This window comes from Mustela nigripes, chromosome 16 (assembly GCF_022355385.1).
Source record: "Mustela nigripes isolate SB6536 chromosome 16, MUSNIG.SB6536, whole genome shotgun sequence".
Lineage (NCBI taxonomy): Eukaryota > Metazoa > Chordata > Mammalia > Carnivora > Mustelidae > Mustela > Mustela nigripes.
In genome coordinates, this window is record NC_081572.1 from 24,772,752 (window position 1) to 24,788,936 (window position 16,185).

At 47.3% G+C, this 16,185-nt stretch overlaps 1 protein-coding gene across 2 annotated transcripts in view; it reads left to right on the top strand.

Annotated features, from left to right (window-relative positions):
• Positions 1 to 9,760, top strand: part of KAT7 (lysine acetyltransferase 7) — a 34,322-nt gene extending 24,562 nt beyond the window's left edge. For both annotated transcript variants that reach the window (XM_059380060.1, XM_059380061.1), the window contains 6 exons: positions 867 to 956; positions 1,176 to 1,316; positions 2,406 to 2,499; positions 5,418 to 5,564; positions 6,194 to 6,300; positions 7,336 to 9,760. In XM_059380060.1, the coding sequence (XP_059236043.1) occupies positions 867 to 956; positions 1,176 to 1,316; positions 2,406 to 2,499; positions 5,418 to 5,564; positions 6,194 to 6,300; positions 7,336 to 7,437 (681 nt within the window). In that variant the 3' untranslated portion in view covers positions 7,438 to 9,760. The remainder of the gene's footprint in view (positions 1 to 866; positions 957 to 1,175; positions 1,317 to 2,405; positions 2,500 to 5,417; positions 5,565 to 6,193; positions 6,301 to 7,335) is intronic.
• Positions 9,761 to 16,185: the final 6,425 nt, after the last annotated feature.

Sequence of the window (16,185 nt, forward strand, 5' to 3'; positions counted from 1 at the left end):
TTTCTTGAAGCGATTCCAGTTAGCGTTTTGATTTACAGGTAGCAATGGGGCCTTTCTTGTGTTGACCAGAAGTCAGAATAAAACTTAGTAGAAAATGTTCCATATACATATGCTTCTTAAATGATGTTTTTTAATGTGTTTGCATAAAACCTTAAAAGAATTCACATATTTACAGCAAGGGCTGACTGGCTGCATTAAATCCTTTCGCAAATGAGGGTGAAGAAAGGGGGAATTTGTGCCCCCTTGTGGCCAGCTGTCCACCCACCTCCACACTTTCTTGCTCTGGAACCAGGCTACCTTGCCTGTTTTTTAAGCCACGGAAGGGCGTCCTCATCTTCCTTATATAACAAAGGGATAACTTAGGTGTGGGGGTTAGTCTTTATTGTCGTGGGTGTCTTTTCTAATCGGAAGAAAAGATTGACGGTGAGGCGGTTGCAAAGTTTACTAGTAAAGGCGAACATGAAGTGTTCCTGCCTTTGCTTAGCAATTCTTAAGCTGCTGGAAATAAGCAGCTCAAGAATTTCCTCTTGGCACAGAGCGTTTTAGAATCGAGGGTATTTTTTATTTATCTGGCTTTTACTTAGTAGATGATTTTAATCTCCTGGGTTGAAACAGGGCCAGAGTATGATCTAGAAAACTTGTTCTAAACTGCTATAAAAATACTGTAAACACATTCCTATGACTTTAGAAGCTGTTAATTGTTTTACCAAAAAAAAAAAAAAAAAAACCTTGCGTACGTTCTCAAGTGTGTCCAGTTGTCTGTCATCTCTGCTAACTAAATTTGACCTTTGATTCATTTTTCCATTTAAGCAGCAGTCTTGTTGGGGAAGGCTTTTTCCCCTGATACGAATTCCATTCTCTTGCAGGCTAAATGTGTGTGGAAACACCCACCTGGCGATGAGATCTATCGGAAAGGCTCCATCTCCGTGTTTGAAGTGGACGGCAAGAAAAACAAGGTAAGCAGGTGCGGTGGTGAAGGGTGTATATTCACAGGTCCCAGCAGCAGTTTGTTCCACCTCGCATCTCCCCCTTGTAGAGGTGATAAGACTCTGCTGTTGACCAAAGCACACTTTCTGCCTCATCAACAACAATGATAGGATCTTTAGGTTTAGGCCTTTATCTGATAAGTTGAGGAATCACTGGCCCATGCATGAATTCTCTTTCTCTGCTTCCAGATCTACTGCCAAAACCTGTGCCTGTTGGCCAAGCTTTTTCTGGACCACAAGACATTATATTATGATGTGGAACCCTTCCTGTTTTATGTTATGACAGAAGCGGACAACACCGGCTGTCACCTGATTGGATATTTTTCCAAGGTCAGCAGGATCTGGAGATTAAGAAGCTACTGGCCCCAGAAGGGTGATTGATGTTGGCATTTGGGGACACAGATCACTGACAGGAAGAGGCCGGACCCTGGGCAATGATGACAGCCCTCTCTTAAGGACTGGGTGGGAAGGTGTCACAGAAATCTATGTATCAAAGATTGTTTAATGGAAGTATGCAATTCTTTATTAAAAGCTTCTGGTTTATTCCTTTCTGGACTTGTGGCTTAGAGCTGCCTATTAATTACCAGCCAAGGCCCTGCCTACTAACCCCGAAGCCCACATTTTGTAGTCAGGCCAACGCTCCTGGCTTTGCTCTCTGTTATTAGCCTAAAACCAGGAATATATTCCTTTTGCCTGGTTTTCTAGCTGGGCTTATTCTGTGATAACACCACTCTGCTTTTGAAAGCTGAAGGCCAGGTTTTGCTTTTGACTTTTTAGTAGGAACTTTGTTGAAATCTGATTCACATGCCACACACTTCACTCATTTAAAGCCTGTACCTCAGTGGCTTTTGTATTGCCAGAATAGCGCAGCAACAACGCAGAGCCCCCTGCTCTGTTTTCTTTACCCCATCAAGCAGGCCGGCCCATTGCCCCTCAGCCGCTGCCAGCCCCCGCCAGCCCCCTGGCTCTAGGAGTTTGCCTGTCATGAACATTTTCCATAAACGGAACTGGACAGTATGTGATGGGAGTGTTTGTTCACTCCCTTGCAAACTGGAGGCTTCCTGGTGGGGATCCCTCTCTTTAGCACTAGCCAGTCCCCTTTTGAAAAATTACATTTACGGAGGGATGCCCTGACCGACTCCACAGTCAGCCCCTCCTGGCCTTGCTCTGACTAGAAAGAACTCGGTCAGCCCCCCTTAAATTGATACTGGTCTCTGAGCAAGGGGGAGCCTGGCATGGCTGGCTTTGGCCATTGTTGTAACCAGTGTGGGTGGAACAGCTGTGAGTGTGACAGCCACTTCCCTGGTTTCCTTGACCAGAGAGTTTGCCAGCAGCCTTATTTTCTGTTTGTGGGACTCCTGACAACTTGGGTTCCAAGCTCTCCTAACGTTCTCTCATCTGTTTTGCTCTTGACTATAGGAAAAGAATTCATTCCTCAACTACAACGTGTCGTGTATCCTCACCATGCCTCAGTACATGAGACAGGGCTATGGCAAGATGCTCATCGATTTCAGTAAGTTCGACTGCTGCGGCCTGAGCTCCGCAAGCCGCGGGAGTGATGAGAGCAATTGGGTCTCTGGTTCCTGGCACGCAGCAAGAGGACAAATGTGTGGACAGAATCTGAAGGTCCCGGGTCAGCTGGTATACCTGGAACCTTCAGTGAATGCAGGCCTCAGTCGCTACCAGATGGTGGGGCATGTAGGGGATAGGACAGAAGGTTGTCCCCATTTGAGACCAGGAGCAGCACATGTATGCTGAAGGCTTCAAATCTGTTCCTGGATTAGGGATTTCAGTTTTGTAAGGACTAGTCCAGTGGCAATCCATGGATCTGATAAAGGCCTTGGGCCTCTTTAGTAGTGTATTCTGTATTTGGGAATTTGCCTACTTGAATTTATTTTTAATCCCCAAATCTGTACTCTTGGCACGTCTACAGTCACTTGTGGACGTGCATACAGCTGCAAAAAGGAAGTCCCCACATTTTCTCTGCTCTGGTCAAACAAGCAGGTGCCTTGTTTTGGCTCTCCATGTAAACACATGTTTTTTTTTTTGTTTTTTTTTTTTTAAGATTTTATTTATTTATTTATTTGACAGAGAGAGAGATCACAAGTAGGCGGAGAGTCAGGCAGAGAGAGAGAGAGAGAAGCAGGCTCCCGCTGAGCAAAGAGCCCGATGCGGGGCTCGATCCCAGGACCCCGAGATCATGACCCGAGCCGAAGGCAGCGGCCCAATCCACTGAGCCACCCAGGCGCCCACACATGTTTTTTTTTCAGTGTGTTAGTGCCATGCTTTTCATATTTTTGTCCATTTTTTTGCTGATTTTATTTTTTTTTTTTTTAAAGATCTTATTTATTTGTCACAGAGAGAGATCACAAGTAGGCAGAGAGGCAGGCAGAGAGAGGGGGAAACAGGCTCCCTGCTGAGCAAAGAATCTGATTCGGGGCTCGATCCCAGGACCCTGAGATCATGACCTGAGCCAAAGGTGGAAGCTTAACCCACTGAGCTGTGGAGGTGCCCCTTTAATTTTTAAAGGATTTTATTTATTTGAGACAGAAACAGCATGAGGCAGGGTGGGGGAGGGAGGAGGGAGGGGGAGAAGCAGACTCCCCACTGAGCAGGGAAGTGTGGGACTTGAGCCCAGTGTGGGACTTGATCCTACAACCCCGGGACCATGATCTGAGCTGAGGGCAGACACTTAACAGACTGAGCCACCCAGGTGCCCTTGTTCCTGATTTTATTTATTTATTTATTTACTTACTTACTTACTTAAATAATTTTTAAAGATTTTATTTATTTGTCAGAGAGAGAGCACAAAGCAGGGGGAAACATCAGGCAGAGAGGGAGAAGCAGACTGCGTGCCGAGCAGGGACTCGAAGTGGGACTCCATCCCAGGACCCTGGGATCATGACCTGAGCTGAAGGCAGATGCTTAACTGACTGAGCCACCCAGGAGTCCCTTGTTGCTAATTTTAAATGGCCTCTAGGTGTAGTGCCAGAACGACAGGTTGTTGTGCTGTTGGTTGGGAGTTCGATGCTAATGAGTCAACCGTGTATATTTTAAAAGGTATTGTTAAACAGAAACACCTAAGACAAGGTAACCATAATGACGGGTTCCCTTAGGAGCAGTGGTTCAGTGTTCGCTAACTCAGTGCTTGCCATGACTTTGCAGAACGTAACACCTGTATAAATGATGCGAGTCAACTGTATTTTGTTCAGTGTTCCCTGTCCTACAACACTCTAGTCAGAATTATAATTCTTAGAGTTAGTCTTCCAGTCCATTGCCTTCCAGCTGCGAGAAGTGATGAAATCAGGAAGTGACACAGCCTACGGAGGAGGGGGGCCCTATATCTTGGAACAGGTGACGCCTATTTTATAAACCTGATTTTATGTAGATTTTCAAACATATATAAAAGTGTGGAATAGGGGCACCTGGGTGGCTCAGTGGGTTAAAGCCTCTGCCTTCGGCTCAGGTCATGATCACAGGGTCCTGGGATCGAGCCCTGCATTGGGCTCTCTGCTCAACAGGGAGCCTGCTGCTTCCTCTGCCCGCCTCTCTGCCTACTTGTGATCTCTGTCTGTCAAATAAATAAATAAAAATCTTTAAAAAAAAAATGTGGAATAGTTAGATAATAAAAGCCCTTGTAACGCATGATTAACGTTTCATGGTCAGTCTTGTTTTACTTCTATTCTCAACCTGTTACTTTCACATCTCTAAAAGATAAGTTCTATTTCATGTTAAAAAAAAAAATCCAAACCTCCCCAAGTTACTTAATAGCCGAAGTTACAGTGTTCAAATTATCCCAATTTTGTGATTTTTCCTTTTAAAGAAAACGCACATGTAATTATTTTTACTAAGCTCCAAGTAGAGTGATACATTGGGATTGATAGATGTAGCTTGTAAATCCCTTTTAATCTGAAAAGTTCCCACTCCCATCTCTTGTATTTCTTTCCTATTTATTTATCAAAAGCCCATTAGTTTTCCACGAGCATTTTGCAGAGCATGCATTTTGCGGACTGCGTCTCCATAATATGTAATGTTAGACGTTCAGATATTAGAGCCAGAGGCTGCAGGATACTCAGTACTGAGATAATCTATTCTTAAAATTGAAAAATTTCAAAATACATAAAAAGTGACTTAATGAAATGGCTCCCCATCTCTGTTCCAGCGCACACCTACCTATTACTGTTGTTATTAACATTTTTATCTTGTGAAGCCTTCCAGAGTTTTCTTAATGTCTATTACAGCTAAATGCGAACACACCATTCTTCCCTTTTGGCTTAGCCCAAGGCAGCACTCTGTTACGTCACTGTCCCAGCTTGAATGTCTGACCCCTAGTTGGTACCATGAAGCAGCTTGTCCTTAAGCTTTCTGTGTTGGCGTAGCAGTGTTTGCCATTAGGATGAAATACAGTGTCTGCATTTTGTTCCTCGGTAGGTTACTTGCTTTCCAAAGTGGAAGAAAAAGTTGGCTCCCCGGAACGTCCCCTCTCCGACCTGGGGCTCATAAGTTATCGCAGTTACTGGAAAGAAGTGCTTCTCCGTTACCTGCATAATTTCCAAGGCAAAGAGATTTCTATCAAAGGTTGGTTTTTGGCTCTTGAGGATCATTGGTACCCAAGATGTTAATGGCACTGGACATTCCAGCTTTTTTCCTTGGCCCTGGTCGGCTTGGTCACCTGCAAAGAGAAAGCTTCCCCTCAGTGCTTCATCTGAACAGGAGAACAGATGACCCCTGGATGCAGGCCACTGCAGAGACCCTCCCAAAAGTGCCAAAGGATTCCAGAGCATTTGGCCCTTTGGGAATGGCCATATGATTTTGGTTTCACAAACCTGGAGTGGTTAACACTAGTTCTTAAATGAAAGTCCAGAAGGAAGAAGAATGTGAATTTTTTTTTCCCAATTCTTTGGGAAATGTAGGACCTGATAAGATATGCCTGTATTATTTATGTAAGGGTGGAAGAAAGTAGGTCTGTTTTTGACCTTGATTTCTGTACGGGTCAGAGTGATTTCTTGCTGTTGGGTTTCTCTTTCATAGTTCTTAGGATCCGTCAAATAAGTGCTTTGTAAGCTTTTTCTGAGCAGGTTGGGTTAAGTATATGACTCCAATCATCTGGATTTCCTCTAAGCGGGGTGAGGGGCTTGGGTTGGTGGGGGTCAGTGGAGGTGTGGGTCTGTACTTTGGCCTGGTTCTCAGTAGCACTTCTGTTTCAGAAATTAGCCAGGAGACAGCTGTGAATCCTGTGGACATTGTCAGCACTCTGCAAGCCCTTCAGATGCTCAAGTACTGGAAAGGAAAACACCTAGTTTTAAAGAGACAGGTAAAGTTTTTTTGTCAGCTGCTGGCTCAGTGCTGAATGTCTCTTGAGACGTAGCAGAGCAAAATGGGGCCTTAATACCCTAAAAGTAGCCTTCTCTCTCTCTCTCTTTTGTTTGTTTGTTTGTTTGTTTTAAGGTTTTATTTAGTTATTTGTCAGAGAGAACAAGCAAGGGGAGCAGCAGGCAAAGGGAGAAGCAGGCTTCCCGCTGAGCAGGAAGCCAGAAGCAGGACTCGATCCCAGGACCCTGGGACCGTGACCTGAGCTGAAGGCACTTTACCAGCTGAGCCACCCAGGTGTCCCTAGCCTTCTCTTAATGGAATTTGCCTACATGTACCTTTTATAGGGTCTCTCTCTTTTTTTTTTTTTTTGAGCATGCAGTGATGCCTGTTGGGCTTACTTCTTATCTTACCCTTTATCTGAAGCTTTGAGTAAGCTCCTGTCTCCGATTTGGATGACACAAGCAAAGCAGCTCAGTTAAGCAGCTTTGTGTCACACAGCACTTTTGTCCTAAAGATTTTCTTAGATTGGAGCAAATTCCCCACCTGTTTGAAGGGAATCCTCACAAACTCCAGGGCTTGTGCACTTTAAAATATTTTAAAATATCTTTGTGGAAGTGCACTTGAAATATATATATATATATAAAATATATATATATAATCTGAGCATGAAGCCTGATGCTGGGCTTGATCTCACAGCCCTGAGGTCACCACCTGAGCCGAAACTAAAAGTCAGCTGCCCAGCCTCCTGAGCCTCCCCGGTGTCCCTCATGTAAGTGCTTTTAATTTGTTTTAGTTGACAAACCTATAAGGAAAGGTGAATAATTTCAGTTTTTTCTGAGGACAGAGTCGGCAGCAATGGGTATTTATTTGTAGGAAAGCATTTTCTAAATCAAAAGATAATTTTTTATACCTGTTTCCCTCCATAGTGTATCGTTAAGCCTTTGGAGATTCCTCCTTCACTAACAGGCATTTTGGAATCCGTATATAAAGACATTTTCGTTGAATGTGTAAAGTCATTTTTCCTGTTCTCCCGCAGGACCTGATTGACGAGTGGATAGCCAAAGAGGCCAAAAGATCCAACTCCAATAAAACCATGGATCCAAGCTGCTTAAAATGGACCCCTCCCAAGGGCACTTAAAGTGACCTGTTACTCTGAGCCAGCGAACCCCAGCAGTAGGAATCCGTACCCTAGGGATCTGTCTGTCATTTCTGTTGCTCTTGTGATTGGCAAGTACAGTATCCTTTGGGAAGGCCATCCCCCTCAGGACTGTCCTGGCTCCGACCCTCGTGTTCACTGCAGACGCTGGTTCTGAGGAACTGCTGTTTCGGCCTCAGTGAGGTTGCCTGGATGGGATCTCTGTTAGACTTGAGAGCAGATCCCTCGTAGCACTGACCCAAGGTGTTCTGTTTGGTACTGTACCTGTCCAGTCACTGGTTCTCCTCATGTCCTCTAGCCCCACGAGGTTGTGTTGTGTCTTCTAAACTTTGTACTAGTGCTTCTTGCTGCCGGGTCACCAGACTTCCAGACCATGGTTTGCCACCACCAGGACCTTTCCAGTTCCTCCTTACATGTGGTTTTTTGGGGGGTGGGGGGAGAGCAGGGAAGAGATAACATTTCTGACTCTGTGTACTGGGAGGGGTCCATTCCCTTCGGAGTTTAGCTCACTTTAAATTTTTTTTCCACCATTTTTATTGAAAGAGGCCGGGTTTTGATCAGTGTCAAGCTTACAAGAGACCAGTATTTTTTTAGCCTCTCCCAGGGACTCATCTTGGCAACTGCACATAATTTATCCGAATGAAATGGAGAGGAGAATTGACAGGTGGTGATTCTGTACTTTGATTTGAGTTTACCGGTGGGCTGCGTGTTGGTGGAAGGGAACGAGTCCTTTTTTGCCTCACCAGAAAGTGCCCAGCCCTAAGTGTTTTCCTCTGAGATCCCCTGCCCCTTTTGTCATTTGCAGGGGCCAAACAGTGTCTGGTTCTCCCTCTCATGCTGCATGCTAACGGGTTCATTAGACTGCAGAAACTGCCCCTCCCCGCACCACCCCCCATACCTGTCGCTTGGATCTGGCACACCTGTATTTCTGCCTCAGTTGCATTGATTTTTGCCCGAACCTCCTCAGAGAAGTAGGAAATGATTGCACCTGACTTCCGGCTCTCCTCTCAGCCCTTGACTCCGCAAGGCAGAGTGCCACAGCCACCCCCCACCCCCACCCAGCATTTGCTTCTCCCACCGCGCCTCGCCCTCCCTTGAACCGAAGTGCTCCTGCCCTTCCAAGAACTCCATTTCCTTTTTGGGATTTGACACCGTTCCCCGCCCGGGTCTCTGCTCTCCTATTTTTGGTCTCAAGCAAAGGAAGAGCCGCTCCCTCTAATTTCTCCAGCTCATTATAACCCGCTATCTTGGGGCAGCTCTGGATGTAGGACATGTGCTCCCCTTCCCGACTTGGTCTCCTCCAACACTGCTGTCCGAGTGTGGAGCCCTCCCCACGGTCCCGACTCTGGTCATTTGTGCCTTTCTCTTGTCCTCTCTGTACACTACTTATACTCACTGTGGGTTGCGGGGAGCTCCTTTTAAGCATGTTCGGTGGCAGCTCCCCGCCAGTTTCAGTGTCACTGTTAACGTTTATCCAAAAGCAACTTCACTGCGGGTTTTCTTAAGGGGTAAAGGTCTTTGACCGAAGCTAACCCTTCCCCACATGTGGTAGAATGTGCTGTTCTCTATCTACTCCTCAATAAAGCATGTTCTCTGCTCAAGCCTTTTGCACTCGGGAGCTCTTCCTTAAGTCTGGAAATGGGGCAGCCAACGTGCTGCTGATGGCAAGCATGCTTGGCGTTTGTCTTCCCCAGCAGTGAGCTGGCTGTTGACGGATGTGGTTTGTGGCTGTGGAATTTTGCTCTGATGCAGGCTATAGAGAGCAATACTCTTAACTTGTCTAGTTGGTGGGATGAATTCTCTCTGCCTTGCTTGGTTGCAGCTAAGAGGTACACATAGCATTGACAAGACCATATTCCTTTTTTTTTTTTTTTTAATCTTTATGCCCAACATGGGACTTGAACTCACAACCCCAAGATCGAGTCGCATGTGCCTCCGACTGAGCCAGCCTCACACCTCTGTGTTTGTTACTCAATCTTGAGCTCATTTTCATGTGATTTCAAGGGCATAGGCACAGCAGGAAGTTAGGATAGACGGAGTACAGCGGATACTTGGGATGGGGTGCAGGCTGTTTTATCCCTGTCTCCGAGTTCATTTGCCATTAGGTGAGCATTGTCCCCTCCAGTCATGGATTCTTTGCTTGAGAGGATTTCTGAAAGACCCCTTGTCTTGTGGCACTTACCCAGGGCAGGCAGTTGGGGCCAGCACTTATCTGGACACTGGAAGTTGGATTTGCCGGGGTGGTTTTTGCTCACCATGGAAGGGTTGAGAACCCATCCCAGTGAATAAAGTTTCTCTTTTGTAAGTTTAGAGTCCTGTATGCCATGTACTAGGGGCAGAGACCAGGTTGAAGAGAAGCATGAGGTTACAAAAAGACCCTTTTTACACTGTGAGGTTGATGTATGCCCAGATCTCCCTCTTCTGCATACTTGTATCAAAGGGAAATTCTGCCTCATGTTTCAAAAACATCGGGCTAGGTGATCTTAACCATGCGACTGGGTGCTGAGAGGTCAGGGCACCTGAAGTTTTGTGCATCGGGCCCCCAAGACCCCCTGTTGCCATCCGACTTTACTTACCGAAAAATAAAAGGAAGGTTTCTCTGGTTTAAATCCCTCAGGTATGGGAACAGAGTGTTTACTTCCGTAGCAGTGTTGTGTAAGACTGGCCCCTCTGACTACCTGCAGGAGAGCAGCCCTCCTTCCTTAGAGCAGGTCCAGAGCTATTCCTGGTGGAGCTTCTGAAACCCTTGAAGTAGAAATGCCTACTCTGTATTTGGAGGAAGAAGGGGACCCTGGCATGTGCTGGTCACTTCCTGTATGCTTGGCATGCTGGGTGCCTTCCCACTGCCTCTGACCCTCATGTCAGCCCCGGCGCGGTGGAAACGCACTGGAGTGGCACGGGGAGGCCGGGAGCCTAAGGTGACAGCAGTGAGGGCCGAGAACTCCCTTTGGTCTGTCCTCCCTGAGCACTTCACCGTCCTCTCTGTTCTTTGCTTTCTCTACTTTAGTTCTGTAGTGATGAATCATCCTTTCCTTTTTAGTTAGATTTCCTGGTTTCAGCCACAGGCCCCTGTGCTTTTAGAGGCTTCCATTACCAGGGGAATGATGAAACTGGTGGAAGCTTTCAAATGAAAGATTTTAGTCCATCCTGTAAGTAGCACTGGGGGGACCAGAGACCCAGGAAGCAGCCACTGTTCCCCATTCTGACACTGCTGCTGATTCAGGAATAAGCAGTTCAGTAAGCACTGTCGCTTGACCGGTTCCTCTCCTCCCCACACCTCTGTAAGGTGGGTATTCTCTGCGTCTAAGTCATGGAAAAGCTGGAGGCCCAGAGGTCTTGCCTCTGGGTTATGGAAAGCCGGCCCTGACTCAGGTTCCAAACCCATTCATGATGCTGTAATGAGGCCTCTGACGCTGCTGTGTTTTCCATGTCTCTCGAGGCAGAATAGGGAGGCAAGGAATTATTTAACAAGATGGTTTGCCCTTTATGGAGCAGGAGGACGCTTTTGACTTGGCTTTGTTTTGTCCCTGCAGTTCTGGGCAGATTGCTTGCCTCCAGTTAGGAACGGCCTTGAATGGCATCGATGTGAAGGCAGTTGGTTCAGGTCAAGGTTGGGGCTCCATGTGAAAGGCTAGTAGAAAACACCACAGCTTGCTTCTAGTACACGTTCCTTCTGGAAGACGGAGTGGAGTGGAGCGCATCTTAGAGGTATATTAGTAACTTCAAGGGAAATTTTAAACCTGTCTGTATTTGAAGAGCAATCGATAAGCCGAAAGGCATTCCAAAAGCAGGGTTTGTGTGAGCGGTGCCCAGATCAAGCGGTGTAGCTCTCGGCAGTGATCCTTTCTACCTTTTTTTTCTTCTGAACTTCTGAGAAGAGCCCTAGCATTGGATCTTCTTGAACACACATGAGGCAAATAGGCACAGATTTGTTCAGAAAATTGAGCCTTTGAAGTCCATTCCTACACTGGGGTCATATAAGAAACCTTGGTTTGGGGTACCTGGGTGGCTCGGTTAAGTGACTTCTTTGGCTCAGGTCATGATCCCAGGGTCCTGGGACCTAGTCACAGGCTCCCTGCTCAGTGAGGAGTCTGCTGTCGCACTCTCTAAAAAAAAAAGAAACTTTGGTTTGAAACAGAAAGTGATCATGAGCAGGTATGATCCCTGCCTTAGCTCACCCCAAGGCCCTGAATGGGCTTATATGTGCAGGCTGAAATGACAGGTCCCCTCTAGTGAAGCCAAGTGACCACCAGGGGAGCAGGCCTGACTCCCTGGCTCTCCACTTCCTCCCACGGCCTGACAAGTGTGTGTATATACAAAATGCAGCCCAGGGTTCTGCATGTTATTAGAATAAAGTGAAACCTCCTTTGCTGAATGTATGGTGTGTTTTAGGAATCCTAGAAACTATCTTGCTCTTTACGGGGATCCTGGAATGGTAGTACTAGACCCACAGGTTTTACCCCAGAACTGTCTGCTACAGACTTTTCTGACCGCCTCTTCCAGACTGTTTCCTGCTGCTGGGGGCAGTGTAATTGCCCACTTCCTTTGTGGCATCTTCCAACAAAATGCCAATGAATGTCACCGAGAAGGAGACAAAGGACTCCCCGGTGGTGACAAATGTCCCAGGTGCTGGTTGTCTCTCCTGCCTTATGCAGTCCCTGTCCATGTAGGTCCTGCTGCTACCCTTTGGGGGCTGGGGGGTTTGTTTATTTGTGCCCAGAAGTGGAGAAAATAACATGCCTCTTGTGCAACATTAGCTTAGGGGCCCCTCCCATATCCTCTCCGTGAGATGTAAACACCTTTATCCTCTACAAGTCTGGTTCAGTTCAAGAAGCTACTCTTAACCAGGTGCTGGTTTCTGGGAACAGCACTGTGTGTGTATTCCAGAGTTATTAGAAAGCTACACACTCACACTCACACAAACTTGGTGTGGTAGGTCCTCTCCAGAGCAGGCCACCAGCAATTTCTCCCGTTTCTGGGTATGTGTTCTGCTCCTCCCAGTAAGACTTTTTTCCTTCTTGAGGATGGGCTGGACTTTTCACTTGTTTTGATTAATCGAGTGATTAATAGAATGTGATACTCAGGCAAGCTTCCACTTTGGCTGTTGGAAACCAGAAATGTTTTCGAAAGCAGAAGTTTGAGCTATTGTGAACAGTGAGGGCTGTGTAAGAAAGACCACGAGGGAGAGGACCAAGAAGCTGCAGACGATAGCACCCGAATCCCAGACCTCTCCCCACTGAGTGCGGCCTCAGCGGTGACCCCTGCTGACCCCACAGTTAGCTAAAGAAATGCAGCTGAGTCCTGCCAACCTCGCAATTGTGAGAAAGACTGTTGTAAGCCGTTCATTGTTTGGGGATGGCTCCATGCACAGCAATGGGGAAATGCAGGAGGAGAACTTTTGAAACGAAAGAGCTGGAATTCAGTTTGGCCCCAGAGGTTCTGTCAGCTGATTGCGTGTGACTGGGAACCAAATGGGTGGGCGAGGGCCACTACCCTGTGTAACTCCAGGGGGCGCTCTTCCTACTCCATACAATGGGAGCCTGGGAACCCATTCCAGCCCTGTTTGGCCATTCAGCTTGTCTCACTGTCACTCAGATTGCTTCTAAAGTCCCTGCCTGGCCTGGGAATCTTAGCTACTTCTTACAGAAGTGGATCAGAAAAGAGAAGGATATACTGCCCTCTAGACCTGGCTCATCACCCCTGCTCAACCACACAGCTTCCCAGTGCTGCCTTTTTTTTTTTTTTTTTTTTTTTTTTTAAGATTTTATTTGACAGAGATCACAAGTAGGCAGAACAGCAGGCAGAGAGAGGGAGAAGCAGGCTCCCGGCCAAGCAGAGAGCCCAATGAGGGGCTCGATCCCAGGACACTCAGAGCACGACCAGAGCCCAAGGCAGAGGCTTAACGCACTGAGACACCCAGGCACCCTGCCCCCCTAGTGCTTCTTGCATTAAGGTCCCAGATCCTGGCTTTCAAGTCTGTCCATAAGTGGACTCCGCCTACCTAGCTTTCATCACTCCACGATACCTAGTCTCAAAGTGCAGCTGCCTTCATCTGTCCCCTTTCCTGTTTTTGCTGGGAAATCCAACACTTCCAATAGCACCCCTACCCCCAAGTGTGCTGCATTGAACACAATAGTATGGGCAAAAAGGATACTGTAGTCCTAGAACTTGGAAGACACTAAGTTAAAAAGTATCAGTATGTTTCTTGACCTCAGAGCTTCTCAAAACATCCTCCCTGTGGGAGTTTTCCTAGAGGAAGACAGTAACATTTCCTAAAATGATCTCTGGAAGGAGCCTCCCAGACGACTGGTACAATGGAGGCAGGTTCTCGGAAATTTCCTTCCTACCAACTCATTTGGCCCCACTAAAAAGGAATTCCTTGTGACGTTTTTTCTTTTTATTTTTTAAGATTTTGTTTACTCAACAGAGATAGCACAAGTAGGCTGAGCGGCAGGCAGAGGGAGAATTGGGCTTCCCATTGAGTAGGGAGCCCAACGTAGGGCTTCATCAAAGGACACTGGGATCATGACCTCAGTGGAAGGCAGAGGCTTAACTGACTGAGCCACCCACACGCCCCTTGGAATTCCTTGTGAAGTCTTAATTCTGCCTGAGACTTGTCTGTGTGATCATGGTGTAGACCAAGTAAAGCACGGAGAGGTTGGGTGTTGGCATGAAGGCACCTGGGCTCAGATCCTGGCTCTGCCATTTCCTGTATAACTTTGAGCACATGGCTTATCATCGCAGGGGGTGGATAATAATTGTGGAAGGAAATCTGCCTTGCAGAATGCCTGATTTGTGTACCCAATGCTTATTTGTACAAAAAAGATGTGGACCTTGCATTCTGGAGGAGACAGATACCAATACATGTGATTTCTAATTGTGATCAGTGCCACGAAGGGAAAAGGACAAGTTGTGTGAGCAGAACTAGAGGGGACCCTGCCTGAGGAAGGGCCTGTATTTTAGGACTTGAACAATGATGAATGGGGCTCCTGGGTGGCTCAGTGGGTTAAAGCCTCTGCCTTTAGCCCAGGTCATGATCTCAGGGTCATGGGATCGAGCCCCGCATCTGGCTCTCTGCTCAGCAGGGAGCCTGTTTCCTTTTCTCTCTGCCTGCCTCTGCCTGCTTGTGATCTCTGTCAAATAAATAAAAAATAAAATCTTGAAAACAACAACAAAAAACAATGAGGAATTAGTCCAAGGAGGAGTGAAGGGATGGCGGCAGCGTTCAGACAGTGGGGATGCCTAGGGACAGACCCCAGTATAAGGGGGTCCTTTGTGTGTATGTGAGGGCCTTCAAGAAAGCCTGGCTGGAGGGGGAAGGACCTGAGAACACAGGGCCTTGGAGGCCTTCATGAGACTGTCAGGTTTATCCCAAGAAGCTGAACTGTGGCCAGCAGGGGATGGCATGACCCAATTTCTCATTTTAAAAGCTCGGGCTCCCAGTGAAGAATGGATGGGCCAGGTCTGGCAATAAGATGGGAAGCAAGGAAGTCTCCCGGGGCTTCCTCCTTCCGGGCAAAGCCAGACTGGTTTGTATTAAGGGTGGTAGTGGAGGGGGTAGGAATTGGAGATGAATTTGGAGAAACCAAGAACCAGGGCTTCTATATTCCATGTGGGGAGCGTAGGGTAATTCCCAGGTTTCTAGCTGGAGCAGCAGAGTACAGGGAAGCACCATTTGCGGGATTGCCCACCACAGTGAGGAATGGCCTTGGGGCAGTAGGTGAAGAGTTCAGCATTGGGACACACACAGTCCAAGAACTACAGGATAGGCGTTCCAGAAGCGGTAACTGCTATTATTTATTTCAAGTGCTTGTGTGAAGTGTGGCTCTCTAGAGACAGAGACTCCTGGAGGACAGGAAGTGTGAGTCCTTTGTCAAAATACTCTCCAAGGACCTCTCACCGGGCAAGCACTAGCAGTGGCACTGGGCTAAAGATGAATAGGATGTGGTCTGTGTACTTGAGAGAAACGGAATTGGAACATCGTATGTTAAGTGTCATGGAGGAATGTTCAGGGGGCTTGGGGAACTCATAGGAGGGAAAGAATAGGTAGTTCCCGGCTTGGGAGGGCTTTACAGAGACATTGACTTCAGAGTACGAATTGCCCAGAATGGCATGTGCAGGAACCAGAAGCTTGAGGGATGTGGTAGGTTGGAGAACAGTGGAGAGCAAGGCATGGGCTTTGCACATCTCAACTCCCTGTTAAGGGCATTAGGTCTACAAGGACCAATATTGTCCCCGACTTCTTCCATCCTCTCGGGACCATCTGAGTTCCTGGCCAAGTGCCAGCACAGAGAGGAAACTCACCAAATATTTAGTGACTCCAGTTTCTTTTAAATGCCCTAGTCTTCAAACACAAAAAGAAAATCTTCAGTCTTTGTGCATCCTTCAAGTCTGGTAATGACTGAACCAACTCTTGGGCCCACAACACTGAGTGGGGTGAGGTGGGGAGGGTACCGGGGGTGCCCCGGGAGTGAGGGGGTTGAGAGTGGATGGAATAAGTGCGTCCGCTGGGGTATTCTGCCCTGGAGAGGGCAAGCACCGCTCCCACCCCTAGATGGCTCGCTGGGCTTGGGTAAGGTAGGAGAAGGAAGACCAGGGAGTCCTGACGTTTAGTCAGGACTCATGCAAACAGTCGGTTTTAATATAGAGGCTGTTTCATTGCAAGGCAAACAGAGGACTCTTGCTGGTTATGCTGACACCTGGCCATTCCTTAGTGGTCTCTGACGTCGC